Here is an 18360-nt window from a genome sequence, read left to right as displayed (position 1 = left end):
GCAAGCTATAGAGATTTCTGCAGGGTTTTGTTGTTACCCTTGGGTTCTTTTTCAGCTCCTTCAGCATTGCACGCTGTGCTCTTGGTGTGACCTTTGCAGGATCCCCACTCCTAGGGAGAGTAGCAACAGTACTGAGTTTCCTGGATTTGGAAATTAATTTCTCTTATTGTGGACTGATGAACAGTCCTGCCTTTAGGCATGCTTTTGTACCAGCTTAATGCACCTGTACAAGTTTTTTTTTGAGGTCCTCTGAAAGTTGTTTTGATCGAGGCATTGTGCACATAATCAGATCTTTTTTGAGAAAAGCAGGCTCTGTCAGTAACCTGACTTTGTGTCTGTTTTATAGGGCCTGACATCCATAACCCACATCTCCAATCTCATCTCAGAAGACATTACTCAGAGGTTCACAGACTTTTTCCAACAAATACATGTAATATTGGATCATTTTTCTAAATAAATAAATGAACAAGTATAATTTTTTGTGTTATTTATCTAATTGGGTTTTCTTTATCTAGCTTTAGGACTTAATGTGAAGATCTGATCACATTTTAGATCATATTTATTCTGAAATTGAGAAAATTCTACAGAGTTCACAAACTTTCTCGCACCATTGTATATGATAGACCAGTTTAATTGCCTACCATTTTTAAATACTAAAAGCCCATTCACAGTTTAAAATCACTATGATTGTTTTTGTAGCTATTCTAAACAAGCAAATTTTAGGGATTTTTTTGCTGTCAGATTAAGAATCTTTGTTATTTTTATCAATATCGTTTCTTAGGTTTTCCAAGCCTCTCTGAAGTTGCTAAAAATGCTGATAACACAGTATGCTCCTAAACACAAACTTGGCAAAGTGGAAATTGCACATTGTGTTGAGAAAACATTACCCATCCTCCTCAGCAAGACTGGAGATGCGACAACACACCTTCGAGTGGCTGCAATGAATTTCATACAAGTAAGCATTTGAGTCCGTGTTATACTTGTGCCTTAACTACCATAGAGTGACACCTTTAGAGAAATAGCACATTGCCGTATTAGAAGCCAGCCAGAGAATTCTGTTTATTATTACTGGGTTTATTAGTTTTGGAGGAATTTTATGTTTTTTACCACATTTCAGAGCAGTTACCAAGTATGAATCATACATTTGCAGAAGATAATTAATTGAATTAGTTTGTTCCAGTCAAAAGCTATATTGCTGGAAATGGTATGTGCACAGAAATAAGATTGATGGACAGCACTGACTACTTGTGCATGGGATTCTGAGGGAGAATGAAGACCTTGGCTATAGCAAAGAGGCGGCATCCATCACCCAGGATGTGTCCTCCTCATATTGCTACCATTGAGGAGAGAAGAGAAGACACTCAATATTTCAGGAACAGCTTCTTCCCGTCCACCGTCTGATTTATGAATGGGCAAGAACCCATGAACACTACCTCAGTATTTTCCCCTCATTTATACTTAAAATTAAACCAGGGTGGATATAGTGTCCAGCCCAGCCTTCAGTGCTACTGTTGTACAGAGAAACCTAGGGGAACTTGCATTGTTTTTGGAGGTGGCAACACAGGTAGACAGTTCATGAAAAAGAATTAGATTTTCGTCTTTGGCTGGAGCATTGAGCTCAGAAGTTAGGATGTCATCTTGCAGTTATTTAAGACATTGGTAAGACCACACTTGGAGTACTGAGTATTTCTAGTTGCCAAACTATAAAAAGGATGCAATTAATTTGGAGAGGGTGCAGGGAAGATTCACAGAAATGTTGCGGGGTCTGGAGAGCTTGATTATAGGAGAGACGGGATAGGCTGTGGTTATTTGGCCTGGAGCAAAAGAGGTTTATAAACTCAGGAAGGGCATAGATTTTAGTTAGTCTTTTTCCCAGGTAAGTGGAGTCTAAAATTCCCAAATACAAGTTTAAGTGAGAGGGAAAAGATTTAAGGGGAATCTGAGGGGCAGGTTTTCCTTGCAGGTTAGTGGGTATATGGAATGACTAAGTTGTAGAGGTGGCTACAGCTGCATGTTTAGAAGGTATTTGGAGAGGTACATGGATAGCAAGGTTTAGAGGGATAGGGTCCAAACGCAGATAAGTGAGGCTACCACAGGTAAGAGCTTTCTGTGCTGTGTAACTCTGACTCTATATACATTATCGGTAAAATTAATGACATCAGTTCAGCCTCTTCTCTTGCTCTCTGTACTTCTATCTCATTATCCAGACCTTTTCTAACGTTCTTTCTTCCCCATGTCCAGATATGGCATCTTTCTATAGTTTTGCTATCTTCCCCTCTACATCATATATGAGATTCACCTTCTGAGTTCTTCCCCACACCAGTCCCACCCGACATCCCCGCTCCACTTCACAAAACCTGCTGGTAGTCATGTTAACTAATATTAGCATTTCTTTTCTCATGCCCTACCACATCCTTTTGCTATCCTATCATTACTCTTTTTGGGGAGAAAACTATTTTGGAAATCTCATTTCCTTTTTCATTTATTGTTTTCTCCCAAACCTGCACTGGTTTTTTCCCCCCCGTGGTTGATTTGCTCAACTCCGATTGCTGCTCATGCTGCAACCCAAATAACAATGGCAGTAATAATTGTAGACACGACGAAGTCTCAAATTGACAATCTATTGACTTGCATCCTCTTTGAGGTGTTGTGAGTTGTTGATGCACTTGCTGAAATTGATCTCCTGCATGCCTTTTGTCCATCTGGACAATTCACCAGTAACTGCAGAATCAGCAATGATGGGTTTTTTTTTTTTTGCTACTCTATTGGGTACTTCTTGTTATGTTTTGTAACTCCAAAGCTAATCGAAAGAAAAACACAGGACAGCGGGAAAATCTCAATATATAATGCATCTCAACTCAAATATGTTATGTTTTGCTCTCTAGTCAATGTGTGTATTTGGTTTATAAATAAAATACATATGTTTATACTACATAGTACAAATGCTACAAGTCGGGTGGGGGGGGATTGGTTCACTCTGCTTGGCAGATGAGGCTTGTGGCTGTGAAGCAATCTTAGGTTTTGGGGCCTCCTCCATGGTGATTGAAGGAGTTGACTATGGGACAGTACAAAGTGGTTCGGACACCTTTCTTCTCTAACAGTTGACACTGCCAGGGCAATGGAGGCTATTCCCAGGGATGCAGAGGTGCTGCTCTTGGCATCTTCTGGGTGCCTTGGCATCCCGAACAGGACACGGCAAGCTGCTGAATCTGCTGATCTATCCTAGGCCACAAGATAAAGCTTAGAGCAAACCCTTTCATTTTGACAGTGCTCAAAGACCAGCATGTAGTTCTTCCAACACTTTTAACTTTCAGCTTGGATGGTACAACATCTCTCAATCCCAACAAAAAGCAACCTTCATCAAGGGCAAGTTCATCCCTGTGCTAGTAAAAATGGAAAAACTGGAATTTCTGCTGCTCATTCCAGCCATTTTGAGTGGCCATGTAGACCTGACACAGTGTGGAGTCTTTTCTGGTTTCTCTTTGGATGATCTGTCCTGTAATAGGGAGACTCTAGATTTGCATCAGGGAGAATATGTCAAGTAGTGTGCCCTTTTTTGTAAATTTTTCAGTTATTTCCTTTACCTTTTGTAAAGCCACCTCACATTGTTTAGTCCATTGCCATTTCTTCTTGATCTGTCGAAAAGGGTTCAAGGGGTGGAGCACAGTAGCCAGGTTTGACAAGAACTTGAATAAGTAATTGACAAATCTTAAAAAGGACCAAAAATTGTGATTCTGGTTTAAGATGTTGCTGGTGATGCCCAGGGACAACTAACTGGCAGCAAGGAAAACTATTAAATACCTTACTAATAACACATTATTAATAAGATCAACTCTAACAATTGAGAAGCAAGCAGAGGAAGAAATGGTCAAGGAAAGCAATGACAGAGGCGCAGGTAAGGCATGGTCAAAGCAAGCAAAGGTGGAGTGGGGTTGAAGCATTGTCAAGGCAGAGTCGTGGCATCCCAAAGAGTGAGGGAAGTCCCGATGTCAGATCAATTTAAGTGCCGGGCTGAATTGTGGCAGAGGGGTTCAGGCCCCAGAGCAGTTCGAAAATGAGGAGTGACTGATGTTTGGCCAATTTAAACACTAGGCCAGATTGAAAAGGTCATGGTGTCAGGACAGGAGGTGAGGCAAGGGCCAGTTCTGCTTGCCGCTCATGCTGTTACTCAACTCTGTGCTGAACTGAGGCGGTGGCATTTTTCGTCTGCAGTGATTCCTGGCTTTGTGTCTTTCATAAAACTTAATTTCTGAAACTATTTGCTTATTTTTATTGTTTGCATGATTTTTTCCCTCCCTCTGCACATTAGGCGTTTGATGGTTTTTTAAATGGGTTCTTTTGAGGTTTCTTGTTTCGTGGCTGCCTGTAAGGAGACGAATCTCAAGGTTGTTTCATGTATACATACTTTGACGATACATGTACTTTGAACTTTAAATGTCCTTTGGCCTTGGGCCATTCATCACTGTTTGAATTTTCTCAACACACTTGTGTAATCATTGTGCATCAATGGTGTGACCACAGTAAGTGATGCTTGGTTTAATGAATTCATACTTATTGCATCATGCTCTGTGCCCATAATATTTTAATCCTCTTAACACTGATTTGAGATTTTGGAGATGTTCCTTGTCCTCCTTACCAGTAACATTGATGTTATACAGGTAACACTGAGTGCCTGGACAGCCGTGCAGCACCTGGTCCAAAGCTTTCTGCCAGAGTGCAGGTTCAGATGCTACTGCAGTTTGTTTTTACTGAGTAACAATTTATGTGCTTAAATGAAATACAGAACAAATTATTATACTACTACTATAAAACTATTATTTCCTTGTAGTTATCCATGGAGGAATTCATCCAGTGTATGCTGCCATGTTCTTTTCATTGACTGTAAATGAACAATATCAGTAAATTCTTCATAATTCCTTACTGGTTAGGAAATAGTGAAATCGTTTAATTTTCACTCAGTTCCTGGCATCTCCAATCCTGAATGCTTGAAGATGTCGCGGGCAAGATAGTTAGATCTGATTTTTCATAACTGCTTATTTCTTGCCAGCTCTCAGTGACAAAAATCACTGATTTTGAACATATACACGTGCAACTGATGTTATTTAAAAACTGTACACAATAAATATGATGTGTCTTAACGGCCACAAAAGTGCACGCGACTGATGCTAGTTAGAAACTATTTGGTAACAGTGTCCTGTCCCAATTAAGTGGTATAGTGTACCAAATAATCAAGGGAATCTTTGCTATTTTCTTGATTAGGTTTTTGTCCCAAGAAAGTGGGTATCTTGGTTAACCAGTGACTCAATTAACCAGAATCCACTAGGTGGTGTTTGATGGTTAGTTTTGTTCTGTTTTCCTTTTTACTTTTGATGAGGTAATTACTGACACTTGCTTTTATAGGCTCAATTTTCTTTCAGTTTTGTTTTCCTCTTCACCCTTAATCATAACAACTGTTTTTCAGTAGTAATTACCACCCTCTCTCAGCTACCAACACCACAGCTTGCCTTCCTTGGTCTCTTTTGGTTACCACTTAAAGATTTTCCCCTCAAACGTGACATTTATATCTAATTTTCCCCAGGTCTAACATGCCATTTATTTGAAATGTTGATTCTTTTCCTCTCAGATGTTTGTGCTACTGTAAATGTATTTATTGACATACAGTGCCGTGCCACCCAGCAATCCCCTGATTTAATCCTAGCCTAATCATAGGACAATTTACAATGACCAATTAACCTGCCTACCAACTGGTACGTCTTTGGAATGTAGGAGGAAGCCAGAGCACCTGGAGGAAACCTGCAAGGTCATGGGGAGAATTGAACCCAGTTGCTGGTTACTCTATGGTGCTGCACTTACTGTTTTTATTTTCATATATACCAATTTATTTGTTGATAACTGGTAACTTCTGGTCTTGTTCCATTGATGGAATAGATTGCTATATTGATTGTGGAAGCACAGTGAAGTAACTTTGGTAGGAATGCACTTGAGAGTTCTGATTGAAAGGTGAAACAAAGTGTCTAGCCAATTACCACCTACCTTAACTATATTAACAGAATTCTGGGTAGGGATCCTGATTGGTTTGATTTTACTGACTGTTTAACAACTTCAGGGCTGCATTTGTACAGCCACATCGATCATTTCTTCAGGTAGTAGTGAAATGTCTTTGAGACAGATGTTCTTTAATTTGCACTTTGTGTCTTTCTTACCTAATGTACTGTAGCTATGAAGAAAAGGCTTGTGTGTTGCCAGTGATTAACTTTGAATTGTTGTCATGCTTTTTAAATGATGAAGGTGCATATCAACTTATTTGGGATTATTTGACTATATGTCAAAGCTTTGAAATTGCATATTCATAAGCAGCCAAAATCATCTTTGGCTGGCAAATGAACATTGGCTGTGTTTGGGGTATGGGGGGTGGGAGGTTGTCGCCCTCAGTTATTGGGGGGGAAAAAAAGTTGCACCTTAACATGAAGAAGCTTTTATGTGCTTTGCCCAAATTGCACATTTGACTGGAGGATTTCAGCAGTACTCTTCTTCTGCCTTTTTTTGTAAAAGAGATTATAAGAAAACTCTAACTTTGGTGCTATCCAAATCACATTAACACAGTTAGGATGGCAAAGTTGTGCAGCTAGTAGAGCGTCTTCAGTGACATGGTTTCAAAACTGGCCTGCAAAATGGTGCAGATTGCCCTTGTGATCATACGAATATCTTTCAGATGTTCAAGTTTCTTCCCGATTCCAAGGAAGTGTGGGTTAGGCAAATTGGCCATTATAAATTATCCCAATTCTAAATTAATGAGAATGTAGGGAAAAGAAAATAGTGTTCGTATAAATGTGCACTTGATAGTTGGTGTGAACTCAGTGTGCCGCAGGACCTGTTGCTGTGCGGTATGATGACGTTTAGAATCATAGAGCACCTCAGCATAGAAACAGGTCTTTCAACCCATCTTGCTCACACTAAACTATTATTCAGCCTAGTCCCATTGACCCATAGCTGAGCCCTAGCCTTCCATACACCAGTTTGTTGTATTGCACCAACACAAATTAGTAATGTACCACTCCCATGCTGCCTAAGGAAATAATGGCATCTTCTGTCACTCTGAAGTACACTAAGTTCAAAGTAAATTTATAATCAATGCACATGCCAGAGATTCATTTCTTGCAGAGAAATAAAGAAATGCCATATTATCAATGAAAAACTATATACAAAGACTGGCAATGTGCAAAAGAAGACAAACTGCAAATAGGAAAAGTAGACAAATAATACTGAGAACATGAGTGTCGAGTCGTTGAAAGTGAGTCCGTAGGTTGCGCAGTCAGTTCAGAATTGAGGTGAGTGAAGTTAGACATGCTGCTTCAAGAGTCTAATGGTTGAGGGTAATAACTGTTCCTGAACCTGGTGGCATGGGAGGTAAGGCTTCTGTACCTCCTTTCTGATGCAGCAGCGAGAAGAAATGATGGCCTGGATGGTAGGGATCCTTGATGATGTATGTTGCTTACTTGTGGCAGCATTTGTAGATGTGCTCAATGATGGGGAGGGTTTTACCTGTGATGGACTGGGCTATATCCACCGCTTTTTTTTGAGCTTTATGTTCTTGGGCATCGGTGTTTTCATACCTGGCTGTTATGCAACCAGTCAGGATACTCTCCACTGTGCTATAGAAGATTGTCAAAGTTCCAGATGACATACCAAATCTGCGCACATTTCTTAGAAAGTAGAGGTGCCTTCATGCCTTGTGATGGTACTTTCTGCTGGTCCCAGTACAGATCCTCTGACATGATAATGGCAAAAAATTTAAAGTTGCCTCCGATGTTCTAATGAGGACTGGCTTATGGACTTCCAGCTTCTTCCTCCTGTAGTCAATAATCAGTTCTTCGGTTTTGCTGATGAGTGAGAGGTTGTTGTTATGGCACCATTCATCCAGATTTTCAGTCTCTTCTGTACCAATTTGTCACCACCTTTGATTCAGCCATTAACAGTGGTGTTATTAGCAAACTTAAATATGGCATTGGAGTGGTACTTAGTCATACAATCATAGGTATAAAGCAAGTAGAGTAGATGGCTAAGCACACAACCTTGTGGTGCAGCTATACTGTTTGAGGAGGAGATGTTATTACCAAACCATATTCAAAAAGGCTAAGAATAGGTCTGGGAGCTATTGTTTGGTCCGGTGGAACTGAGAAATCCTTACCTTTATGAAAAATGTCATTTCATGTTATGATTTAGAAATAGCAAGTGTGTACATTTTCAGTGGTGAAATGATGGTGCTAGATATAAAGTATAGTTGAGCAGTACTAATATTATAAGAACCCATAACTGTAAAAATATTATTTGCAGTTTCTAATTTATTAATGCCAACTTATGTAATAAGTGACCAAATGTGCTGTCCTTGATAAGACAGCTTTGATATTTATGAAAGTAAGCAACAATATTGGGGAAAAAACATGTTCTCCTTCACAGGAAATGGCACTGCTGAAAGAAGTACGACCGCTTCATATTATCCCACCCCAGTTAATGCAGCCTCTGAAACCACAAGTTCCAGTCCGCTTGGTAATAAATCAGATTGAATTGGTGGAGCGTTTACTGAAGGAGCTGGGCGCAGACAATAGTGGCTTCAATGTAGACAATGTCATGAAGGTAAGTGAAACCCTGCAGTGACAGGCAAATCCTCGGGGATCAGTGAGCATTTTTGCACAAATATTAAATCCAAGGAGGATATCTAATTAAAAATAGGCCTCTTTCCTCTCTCCTATTTTCCCACCAACTCTGGCATGGGATAGAAGATTTCTGTCCATATTGACCTGCGGAGAGTTGGAATTTATTTTAAATGTTTTTAATATAATTGTCATCTGAATATATTATTTATAACCCATTTGGTGTAAATTGCATGACAAGTAATAGTGCAGCAAATCTTAAGCTAGTGTTCAGGAAATTTCTTACAGTTTAATAAAACAGTGTTACACCCTGGGGTAAGTTGATGCATTACCTTTTAGCCTCTTGTTTGCAAATGGAAACAGATTTAATTTCCTCATTTAAAAAAAATTGAATAGTCCATTGTCAAGCAGGATCCATTTAGTGCTTTCCTGGTGCTTCTGTATACTTATCAAAGGGCAGGTTTTTTCCCCCCTGTGCAGAGAACAACAGAGTCATACTGGCAGAAGAGGGCCCTCAAGTCCATGCCAAACTTATTATTCTGCCTTGTTGAATTGCCAGCACATGGTCTGTAGCCCTCCATACCCCTTCCATCCATGTATTTATTCAAACTTAAATATTACAATCGAACCCGTATCCCCTCACTTCAGCTGGCAGTTGAACACACTCACACCAACTTGTGTGTGACAAAGTTCCTCCTCAGGTTTTCCCCTTAAATATTTCACCCTTAACTTAAATTCTCTAGTTCTAGTCTCACCCAACCTCAGTGGAAAAAGATCTTATCTGTACCCTGCATAATTTTGTATAGCTGTTTGCCCACTCAACTGAATTGGAGCTTGTTGACCAAAAAGAAGGCGTTTTTTTGGCTTCAATATCCTAAATTTGAATGTGTAAGTGTGTTGTGCATTATGTTTGTAGCTCTTTTCAAAGGTTTCAAAGGATTCTAATTGTCAAAGATTTTAACTGAAAGATAATGAAGACATTCTTGGTGTGGGACTTAAGGATAGCCTGGATGAGGTTTTTATAGTTGTCAATTTGCTGTCTGCATCTGGACAGCTGCCACAAACCTCTTAATCCAAGAAAAGTGACTGGCAGGAGAAATGTCTACCTTTCTAGGGATGCTGAATCCTGACATTGCTTCAAGATGGAATAAACTTTAAATTATTGGATATTTACCAAGTGCTTTATTGATAAAAGGCTATATAGAATACTGAAAACTTGCCATCTATCTCCATATGAGATTTTGTTGTATAGCTACTTGGATTATAAAACCTTGTAACTAGAATTGCTTGAATAAGCCGAAGAATGCAGTTCTATATTACTTTTTAATCTAGTTCATAATTACTGTTTTGTATCTAAAGAGCTACTAACACTGAGTGAATTGTGAAGGAGGAAAGAGGTTGATGAAAGATAGTAATATAACATTTTCAGTGTGCAAATTGGGATGGATTTTAGCTCTTGGGTGTTAAACAGTAGGAATTATAATACTGGTGGGCAAGTCAAAATTGAGTTTAGGTGCAGATATTTTAGTCACACCTGGTGAGCTAACTAACACTGTGGCAGGGGGAGGATGTCCTGAGTTTAGCTTTTATTATGTAAATGAAAAGGGCACTAACTGTTTGCACAGAAGATTTGTTGTTGGAAAACATTCATGGATAGCAAAGGGGCTGTATTCATTATCTTGAATTGGTCTAAGCAGTGGCATTCAAAGGCCATTTCAGAACTCAAAGGGATATTACAAATGTGGATTGGGTATTCTCACTGAGAAAAGGGCAAGTGTTTTTCATGTTTTAAGTGCATTCAAGTTTTGAATGAAGGTTGAGGCTATTTGGGATCCAGATGCATAGAATGTTGGGTCAATGAAACAGGCAATTCATCTAATCTGTATGAACCATCTAATTCACTCTCCCTCTCCTGCTTTCTTTTAATAATGTTAAAGAACAGTATTTTCATTTAGTTAAACACAATTTAAAGCAAATTACTGGACTATTCCTTGCAAAAGATTTGTGGTCAATAAAAAGAACTTGACCATACCAAAAGGAACTTTTGTCCTTGTGTTAGACCTGACTTTCCCTTCAAGCTGTTTGGAAGTTTAATTGAAGAGCTGTGGATGAGCAAGTGATATGCAGTATTGGCTTGGATGTTCCTTTTTAAATCTTTTTATTAATTTTTCAAAATTATAAACTCAATAACAAAGTTGGTACAAAGAGATTGGAAAAATGTTCATCAGCATATATAAAATGAATTTTAAGTAACATAGATATAAAAGACTTCCAAACTCATAATAAGATTAAACATTAAAAAAGAAATAAAAAGAAAAAAAATATATAAACAAAAAAAACCCCAAAAGAAAAAGGTTAAAAAAAACCCCAAGAAAAGAAAACAAAACAGGACCCCACTAGGAATAGGGTTCCCCTGGTCCTCACCTACCACCCCACCAGCCTCCGGGTCCAACATATTATTCTCTGTAACTTCCGCCACCTCCAATGGGATCCCACCACTAAGCACATCTTTCCCTCCCCCCCTCTCTGCATTCCGCAGGGATCGCTCCCTACACAACTCCCTTGTCCATTCGTTCCCCCCCCATCCCTCCCCACTGATCTCCCTCCTGGCACTTATCCGTGTAAGCGGAACAAGTGCTACAAATGCCCTTACACTTCCTCCCTTACCACCATTCAGGGCCCCAAACAGTCCTTCCAGGTGAGGCAACACTTCACCTGTGAGTTGACTGGGGTGATACACTGCGTCCGGTGCTCCCGATGTGGCCTTCTATATATTGGCGAGACCCAACGCAGACTGGGAGACCGCTTTGCTGAACATCTACGCTCTGTCCGCCAGAGAAAGCAGGATCTCCCAGTGGCCACACATTTTAATTCCACATCCCATTCCCATTCTGACATGTCCATCCACGGCCTCCTCTACTGTAAAGATGAAGCCACACTCAGGTTGGAGGAACAACACCTTATATTCCGTCTGGGTAGCCTCCAACCTGATGGCATGAACATCGACTTCTCTAACTTCCGCTAGGCCCCACCTCCCCCTCGTACCCCATCTGTTACTTATTTTTATGCACACATTCTTTCTCTCACTCTCTTTTTTTCTCCCTCTGTCCCTCTGAATATACCTCTTGCCCATCCTCTGGGTCCCCCCCCCCCCCTTGTCTTTCTTCCCGACCTCCTGTCCCATGATCCTCTCGTATCCCCTTTTGCCTATCACCTGTCCAGCTCTTGGCTCCATCCCTCCCCCTCCTGTCTTCTCCTATCATTTTGGATCTCCCCCTCCCCTTCCAATTTTCAAATCTCTTACTCACTCTTCCTTCAGTTAGTCCTGACGAAGGGTCTCGGCCTGAAACGTTGACTGCACCTCTTCCTACAGATGCTGCCTGGCCTGCTACGTTCACCGGCAACTTTGATGTGTGTTGCTTGAATTTCCAGCATCTGCAGAATTCCTGTTGTTCAGGGCTAGACCAACAGCTTGTATCGGACACGTTCAATAATGTCGTTAACTCCGCTCCTCTCATCATATAATTTAAGTTGAGAAAAAAGATTCAGAAAGGTCAGATTACATTATATGAAAATGTTGCATGAAAGGTTTCTAAGTTTCTTCAAATTTAACCGAAGGGTCAAAAATATCACTTCTAATTTTTTCTAAATTTAAACTTAATATGGTTTGAGAAAACCATTGGAATGTAGTTGGAGGATTAGTTTCCTTCCAGTTCAACAAAATAGACCTTCTCGCCATTAAAGTAACAAAAGCTATCATTCGACAGGCTGAAGAAGACGAAGGTCTATGTTCTACCATTGGCAATCCAAAGATTGCCATAATAGGATGGGGTTTTAAATCAGAGCATAGAACTGTTGAAATAATATCAAAGATGTCTTTCCAATATTTTTCCAAAAGAGAACAGGACCAAAACATATGAGTTAAAGAAGCCACTTCAGAGTGACATCTTATCACAGGTAGGGTTTATATGGGAATGAAAACGAGCTAGTTTATCTTTGGACATATGAGCTCTGTGTATTACTTTAAATTGTGTTAAAGTATGCTTAGCACATATAGAAGTAGTACTAACTAAATTAAAAATTTTATCCCATTTCTCTGTAGGTAGGGAAAGTTGAAGTTCCCTTTCCCATTCATTTTTAATTTTATCAGATATATCTGGCTGTAATTTCATAATTATATCATAAATTATTGCTATTAATCCCTTCTGCAAAGGATTAAAACCTAAAATTTTATCAAGAGTGCCAGAAGGATTGGAAATCGGAAAGGTAGGCAACGTAATATTTTAAAAATTTCTTATTTGTAAGTATCTAAAAAAATGTGATCTAGGCAAATCAAATTTCTCAGATAACTGCTCAAAAGATATAAAGCAGTTATCCAAAAATAAATCACGAAGACATGCCTTTCGTTTTCCATATCAAAAAGGCTTGGTCCATTACCGAAGGTTGGAAAAAGAAATTAGATATAATAGGACTTGATAACATAAATTCATTCAGGCCAAAAAATTTACAAAATTGAAACCATATTCACAATGTATGTTTAACTATAGGGTTGAAAATTTGTTTATTCATTTTAGATAGTGCAAAAGGCAATGAATGGAGGCTAAAGAAATCCCTTGTACAGAATGGCCTTCAAGGTTTTCCCAATGTGGGCTTGGAGTCGTATTCCAATCTTGTGTCCAAAATATTAAGTATCGGATATTAATTGCCCAGTAGTAAAATCTTAGGACAGGCAATGCCAGCTTGGATGTTAAGAAAAGGAATGCAGCTATCAAAATAGCTTTGTGCGAGCCCTTCTAGCATAAGTCTGTTTGTTTTATATAGGTAGCATAACTGTTTGAAAGTGATTGTATATCTGGATACCTTAATTTATCTGCAGCTGGGCAAGGAGATGGTGCTTAAGTCCCAGTCTCTGGCAGAAGCACAGATCAGTAGGGAAGCATGTGTGTCTGTGATCCTTCAAGGCTGATGGCAGATAAAAACTCATACACGCTGTTGCTGCTGAGGATTTTCAAGATAACTGCTATCCATCCAGTGAAAAATTAAGCTAGTAAAAAGATTGCCAAGATTCTCCAAGAATTTTCAAGGTGATTTTTAGGGAATCTGTGTTGCTATATTAGTGGTAATGCAGGGAAAGAATCAAGTTAAACATCTGTAGAAGACTGTAATTTGATACATGCCAACAATACAACAGGAAAGTTCTGATTAATTAATCAAATTTGTCTAATTAATGAGAGTAATTCTTTGGACTGGGACTCTTGAATGACTTAAGTTATTAGATTTGTTTCCAGAGAGTTGGGTTATTGATACAGTTCTAATTTCACCATGTCAGTTGTTATTTTTAAATAAAACTGGAATTAAAAACTGCTCTTAGTAATGGTGGTGATGTTGCCACTGATCTTTTGTAAACAAAATATTTAAAACCAGTCTTGAGGGAATGAGAGTAACAGACACAAAATGCTGGAGGAACTTAGCAGGCCAGGCAGCATCTATAGAAGAAAGTATAGTCGACGTTTCAGGGTAAGATCCTTCAACAGGACCGAGGTAGATTCTCTCTTGTTTGAGGGAATTAGATCTGGTTTGTTCTTGTCCAGTTTGGCCTCTGTGACTCCAGGCTCCCCAATGTGATTGTAATTAACACTGGTACAGCTGTAGTTATCGAAGTACTCTTGCTTAAAGAGTACTGGATCAAGTACAAGGAGTTTGAGAGTTGGAATAAGGGGAAGAAATGTTCTGTAACCAATGGCGATAATTGGAAGTGTCATATGTGAGTGAATTCAGTACACCTTTCAGGTCATTTTGTTGGTGGAAGGAAAGATTTTTTGTGGCTCCTACTGGGAAACTGGTTGAATATTTATAGATATATTTTGTTTTGATTAAGATAATGAATAATCTCTCAAACTTCTCTAAGTTTGCAGCAGAAGCTTTGGAACACTCAGCATCGGAAGTCAGAGATACAGCTATACGGATTATCTTTGATATGTATCGACAGCATAGGAGTGCAATTTTGCATTACCTTCCATCCGAAGATGCAAATATTCGCAAAAATGTGCTGTACAAATCACTTTTTGATGGGTTCGCAAAAATTGATGGGAAGCCAACAAAAGCTGAACAGCGAGTAAGTTCTGCAGTGGTGGAAGTGTGCTTCTGTCAATTGATGTTTTATTTTATCTTTTAACACTTTCCAGTTCACAGAAAATATCTGACTTTCAAGAAAATTAAATAGTTATTGGATGATATAAATGAAAGATGACTTTTTTAAGGAAGCATCGCAATTCATTAAAAACGATGTAAGAAAGGGGAAATGATACTAAAAATTATTGAAAGCCATCTGAGTAATGATCACTCATGCAGATACAAATGTTTTTAAATGGTTTATTTGGTCATGTGTTTCTGATAGGCACATAAAAAGGCAGCTGCCGAAGAGGCAGAGAGGCGGAAGAAGGAGGAAATTCGAGCTCTTCAGGAACAGCTAGCAGCATTGAGAGAAATGCAGGCAGAAGTCCAAACTGAAAAGGTGTATAAATGTGACTTCAGGTGCAATTTACAACTGTTGGTAGGAAAGCAATAAATTAAATGTGCAGTGGGGTTAAAATCCAAATGAGAGACTAATTAGATGGCTCAAGGAGCCAAAAGAAACATGATGGACTAAATGAGTTGCCATGTTGTTCTGTACTTTTCACATGGCCAATGGGCTTAATCATTTGTTGTCTTGGAGATGATAGGTGAACAGACAAAAGAAGAGAAATTCATTTTGTCATATGGCTCAGATGTTAATTGGTTACTTTGTGCTACCCACTAAGTTTTGTTTGTAATTTTGCTATATTAATACACACCACAGTTCCATAACATCAATGACAAGCTCTAATCTTGTTTAATCAATAGACAGTGAATAGTGGTTCTTACCACCCTGTTGCATTCTTCAGTTATGTTGTGCAAAATGTCCTTCCTAAAATATAGTGCTCCATACTGAATATAGATCTATAAGGAGGTTAATTAGTAAATTGGTTTATTATTGTCAAAATGTACCAAAGTTCATTCTTGCCTTACAGACTGTTTATACAGGTGAACTCAGTACAACAGTGCATTGAGGTAGTACAAACTAAATCAGTAAGAGTGCAGAATGAAGAGTAGTGGTCACAGAGAGAAAGTACATTGCAGGAAGACAATACAATGAAAGGTCATAATGATGAGGATTGTGAGATTGAGTCCATATTATCATACTAGGGAACATTCAGTAGTCTTATATCAATGAAAAATGCTATCCTTGAGCCTGCTTTCAGGCTTTTGTGTCTTCTGTCGGATGAGCATTTGGGGGGTGGGGTATAAGGTCTGGAGCAGTTGGGTTCTTTGGTTATGCTGGCTGCTTTATTGAGCCACTGAGAAGTGTGGGCAGAGTCAATGGAGAGGAGGCTGGTTTCTGAGATGTACTAAGCAGTGTCCACCACTCTCTGCAGTTCCCTGTAGTCACGGGCAGATCTGTTGCCATACTGAGTTGTAAAGTGTCCAGATAGGATGCTTGCTATAGTATGTCAATAACATTTGGTGAGTGAAAGAGGACATGCCAAATTTCTTGAGCTTCCTGAGGAAGCAGAGGGTCTGATGGTCTTTCTTCATTGTGCCATTCACCATGGTTGGAGCAAGATAGGTTACTGGTGATCATTACCTTTAGGAATTTGAAGTTTTCGTCTTGAACTCAACACCACTGATGTAAACATTTGCATTTACAATGACCAGCTCTTTTGTTCTGCTGACTTTGAAGGGAAGGTTGTTATGAAACACAGAAACAGAAAATCTACAGCACAATACAGGCCCTTCGGCCCACAAAGTTGTGCCGAACATGTCCCTACTTTAGAAATTACTAGGCTTACCTATAGCCCTTCTAAGCCCTTCTTCTAAGCTCCATGTACCTATCCAAAAGTCTCTTAAAAGATCCTATGTATCCGCCTCCACCACCGTTGCTGGCAGCCCATTCCACACACTCACTGCTCTCTGAGTAAAAAATTTACCCCTGACATCTCCTGTGTACCTACTCCCCAGCATCTTAAACCTGTGTTCTCTCGTGGCAACCATTTCAGCCCCGGGAAAAAGCCTCTGACTATCCACATGATCAATGCCTCTCATCATCTTATATACCTCTATCAGGTCACCTGTCATCCTCCGTCGCTCCAAGGAGAAAAGGCCAAGTTCACTCAACCTATTCTCATAAGGCATGCTCCCCAATCCAGGCAACATCCTTGTAAATTTCCTCTGCACCCTTTGTATGGCATCCACGTCCTTCCTGTAGTGAGGTGACCAGAACTGAGCACAGTACTCCCGTGGGAACTGACCAGGGTCCTATATAGCTGTAACATTACCTCTTGGCTCCTAAATTCAATTCCACGATAGTTGAAGGCCAATACACTGTACGTCTTCTTAACCACAGAGTCAACCTGCGCAGCTGCTTTGAGCGTCCTATGGACGCGGACCCCAAGATCCCTCTGATCCTCCACACTATCAAGAGTCTTACTATTAATACGATATTCTGTCATCATATTTGACCTACCAAAATGAACCACTTCACACTTATCTGGGTTGAATTCCATCTGCCACTTCTCAGCCCAGTTTTGCATCCGATCAGTGGCCCACTGTAACCTCTGACAGCCCTCCACACTATCCACAACACCTCCAACCTTTGTGTCATCAGCAAACTTACTAATCCATCCTTCCACTTCCTCATCCAGGTCATTTATAAAAATCACGAAGAGTAAGGGTCCCTGAACAGACCCCTGAGGCACTCCACTGGTGACCAACCTCCATGCAGAATATGACCCGTCTACAACCACTCTTTGCCTTCTGTGGGCAAGCCAGATCTGGCTCCACAAAGCCATATCCCCTTGGATCCCATGCCTCTCTACTTTCTCAATTAGCCTTGCATGGGGTACCTTGTCAAATGCCTTCCAGTACACCGACTCATTGTTATTTGAGACATGGTTCACTACAATGGTGTCATTTGTCAATATGTCAATGAAATAAGAGTGGAATCCGGTCACGCAGTCATGAGTGTACAGGGAGTTAAAAAGGGAGTTGAGGATGCATCCTTGCGGGGCCCCAGTAATGCGAATAATCATGGCAGAGTTATTGCTGCCTATCCTTATTAGTGTCTGATTAGGAAGTCAAGGATCTAATTGTAGATTAGAGGTATTGCCATGCCAGGTCGAGGAGTTTGGAAGCGAGTTGAAATTGTAGTATTGAAAGTAGAGCTGTAGACAATAAAAAAAATAGTCTAATGTAGATGTCTTTACTGTCCAAGTGCTCCAGAGGTGAGTGTGCAATGGCCAGCCTCTCAAAGCACTTCAAGGTGATGTTCGAGCCACTGGGCTCTTTTTGTTAAGGGACACTGCCTTGTTTTTCTTGGGTGCCAAAATGATAGTGGTCTTAATGTAGGTGGGAACCTTGGATTTAAGCGTGGAGAGGTTAAGTGTCTGAAAATACCTCTGCCTACTGATCTGCACAGGAGATAAGGAGACAGCCAGGGACACCATCAGGGCTGGATGCCTTTCATGGATTCACTGAAAGACTGATCTTCTGTTCTGCATGTTTATGTCCTTTGACTTACTCCTATTGGCCCGTCCTTTTGTATGCATGCCTAAAGATAACTGCTTCTCTGTGGTTTTGAGCTCCACTTCATGAAGAAAGTATTAGAATGTTGTTGGGTCTAGAGAGGATGAAA

The 18360-nt window shown here is 39.9% G+C and overlaps 1 protein-coding gene across 5 annotated transcripts in view; it reads left to right on the top strand.

The window, feature by feature from the left end:
* Positions 1-18360, top strand: part of cep104 (centrosomal protein 104) — a 134648-nt gene that overhangs the window by 62199 nt on the left and 54089 nt on the right. For all 5 annotated transcript variants that reach the window (XM_072245347.1, XM_072245346.1, XM_072245351.1 and 2 more), the window contains 4 exons: positions 782-955; positions 8458-8634; positions 14560-14766; positions 15049-15165. In XM_072245347.1, the coding sequence (XP_072101448.1) occupies positions 782-955; positions 8458-8634; positions 14560-14766; positions 15049-15165 (675 nt within the window). The remainder of the gene's footprint in view (positions 1-781; positions 956-8457; positions 8635-14559; positions 14767-15048; positions 15166-18360) is intronic.

This window comes from Mobula birostris, chromosome 27 (assembly GCF_030028105.1).
Source record: "Mobula birostris isolate sMobBir1 chromosome 27, sMobBir1.hap1, whole genome shotgun sequence".
Lineage (NCBI taxonomy): Eukaryota > Metazoa > Chordata > Chondrichthyes > Myliobatiformes > Myliobatidae > Mobula > Mobula birostris.
This window is presented reverse-complemented; position numbering and strand designations above follow the sequence as displayed.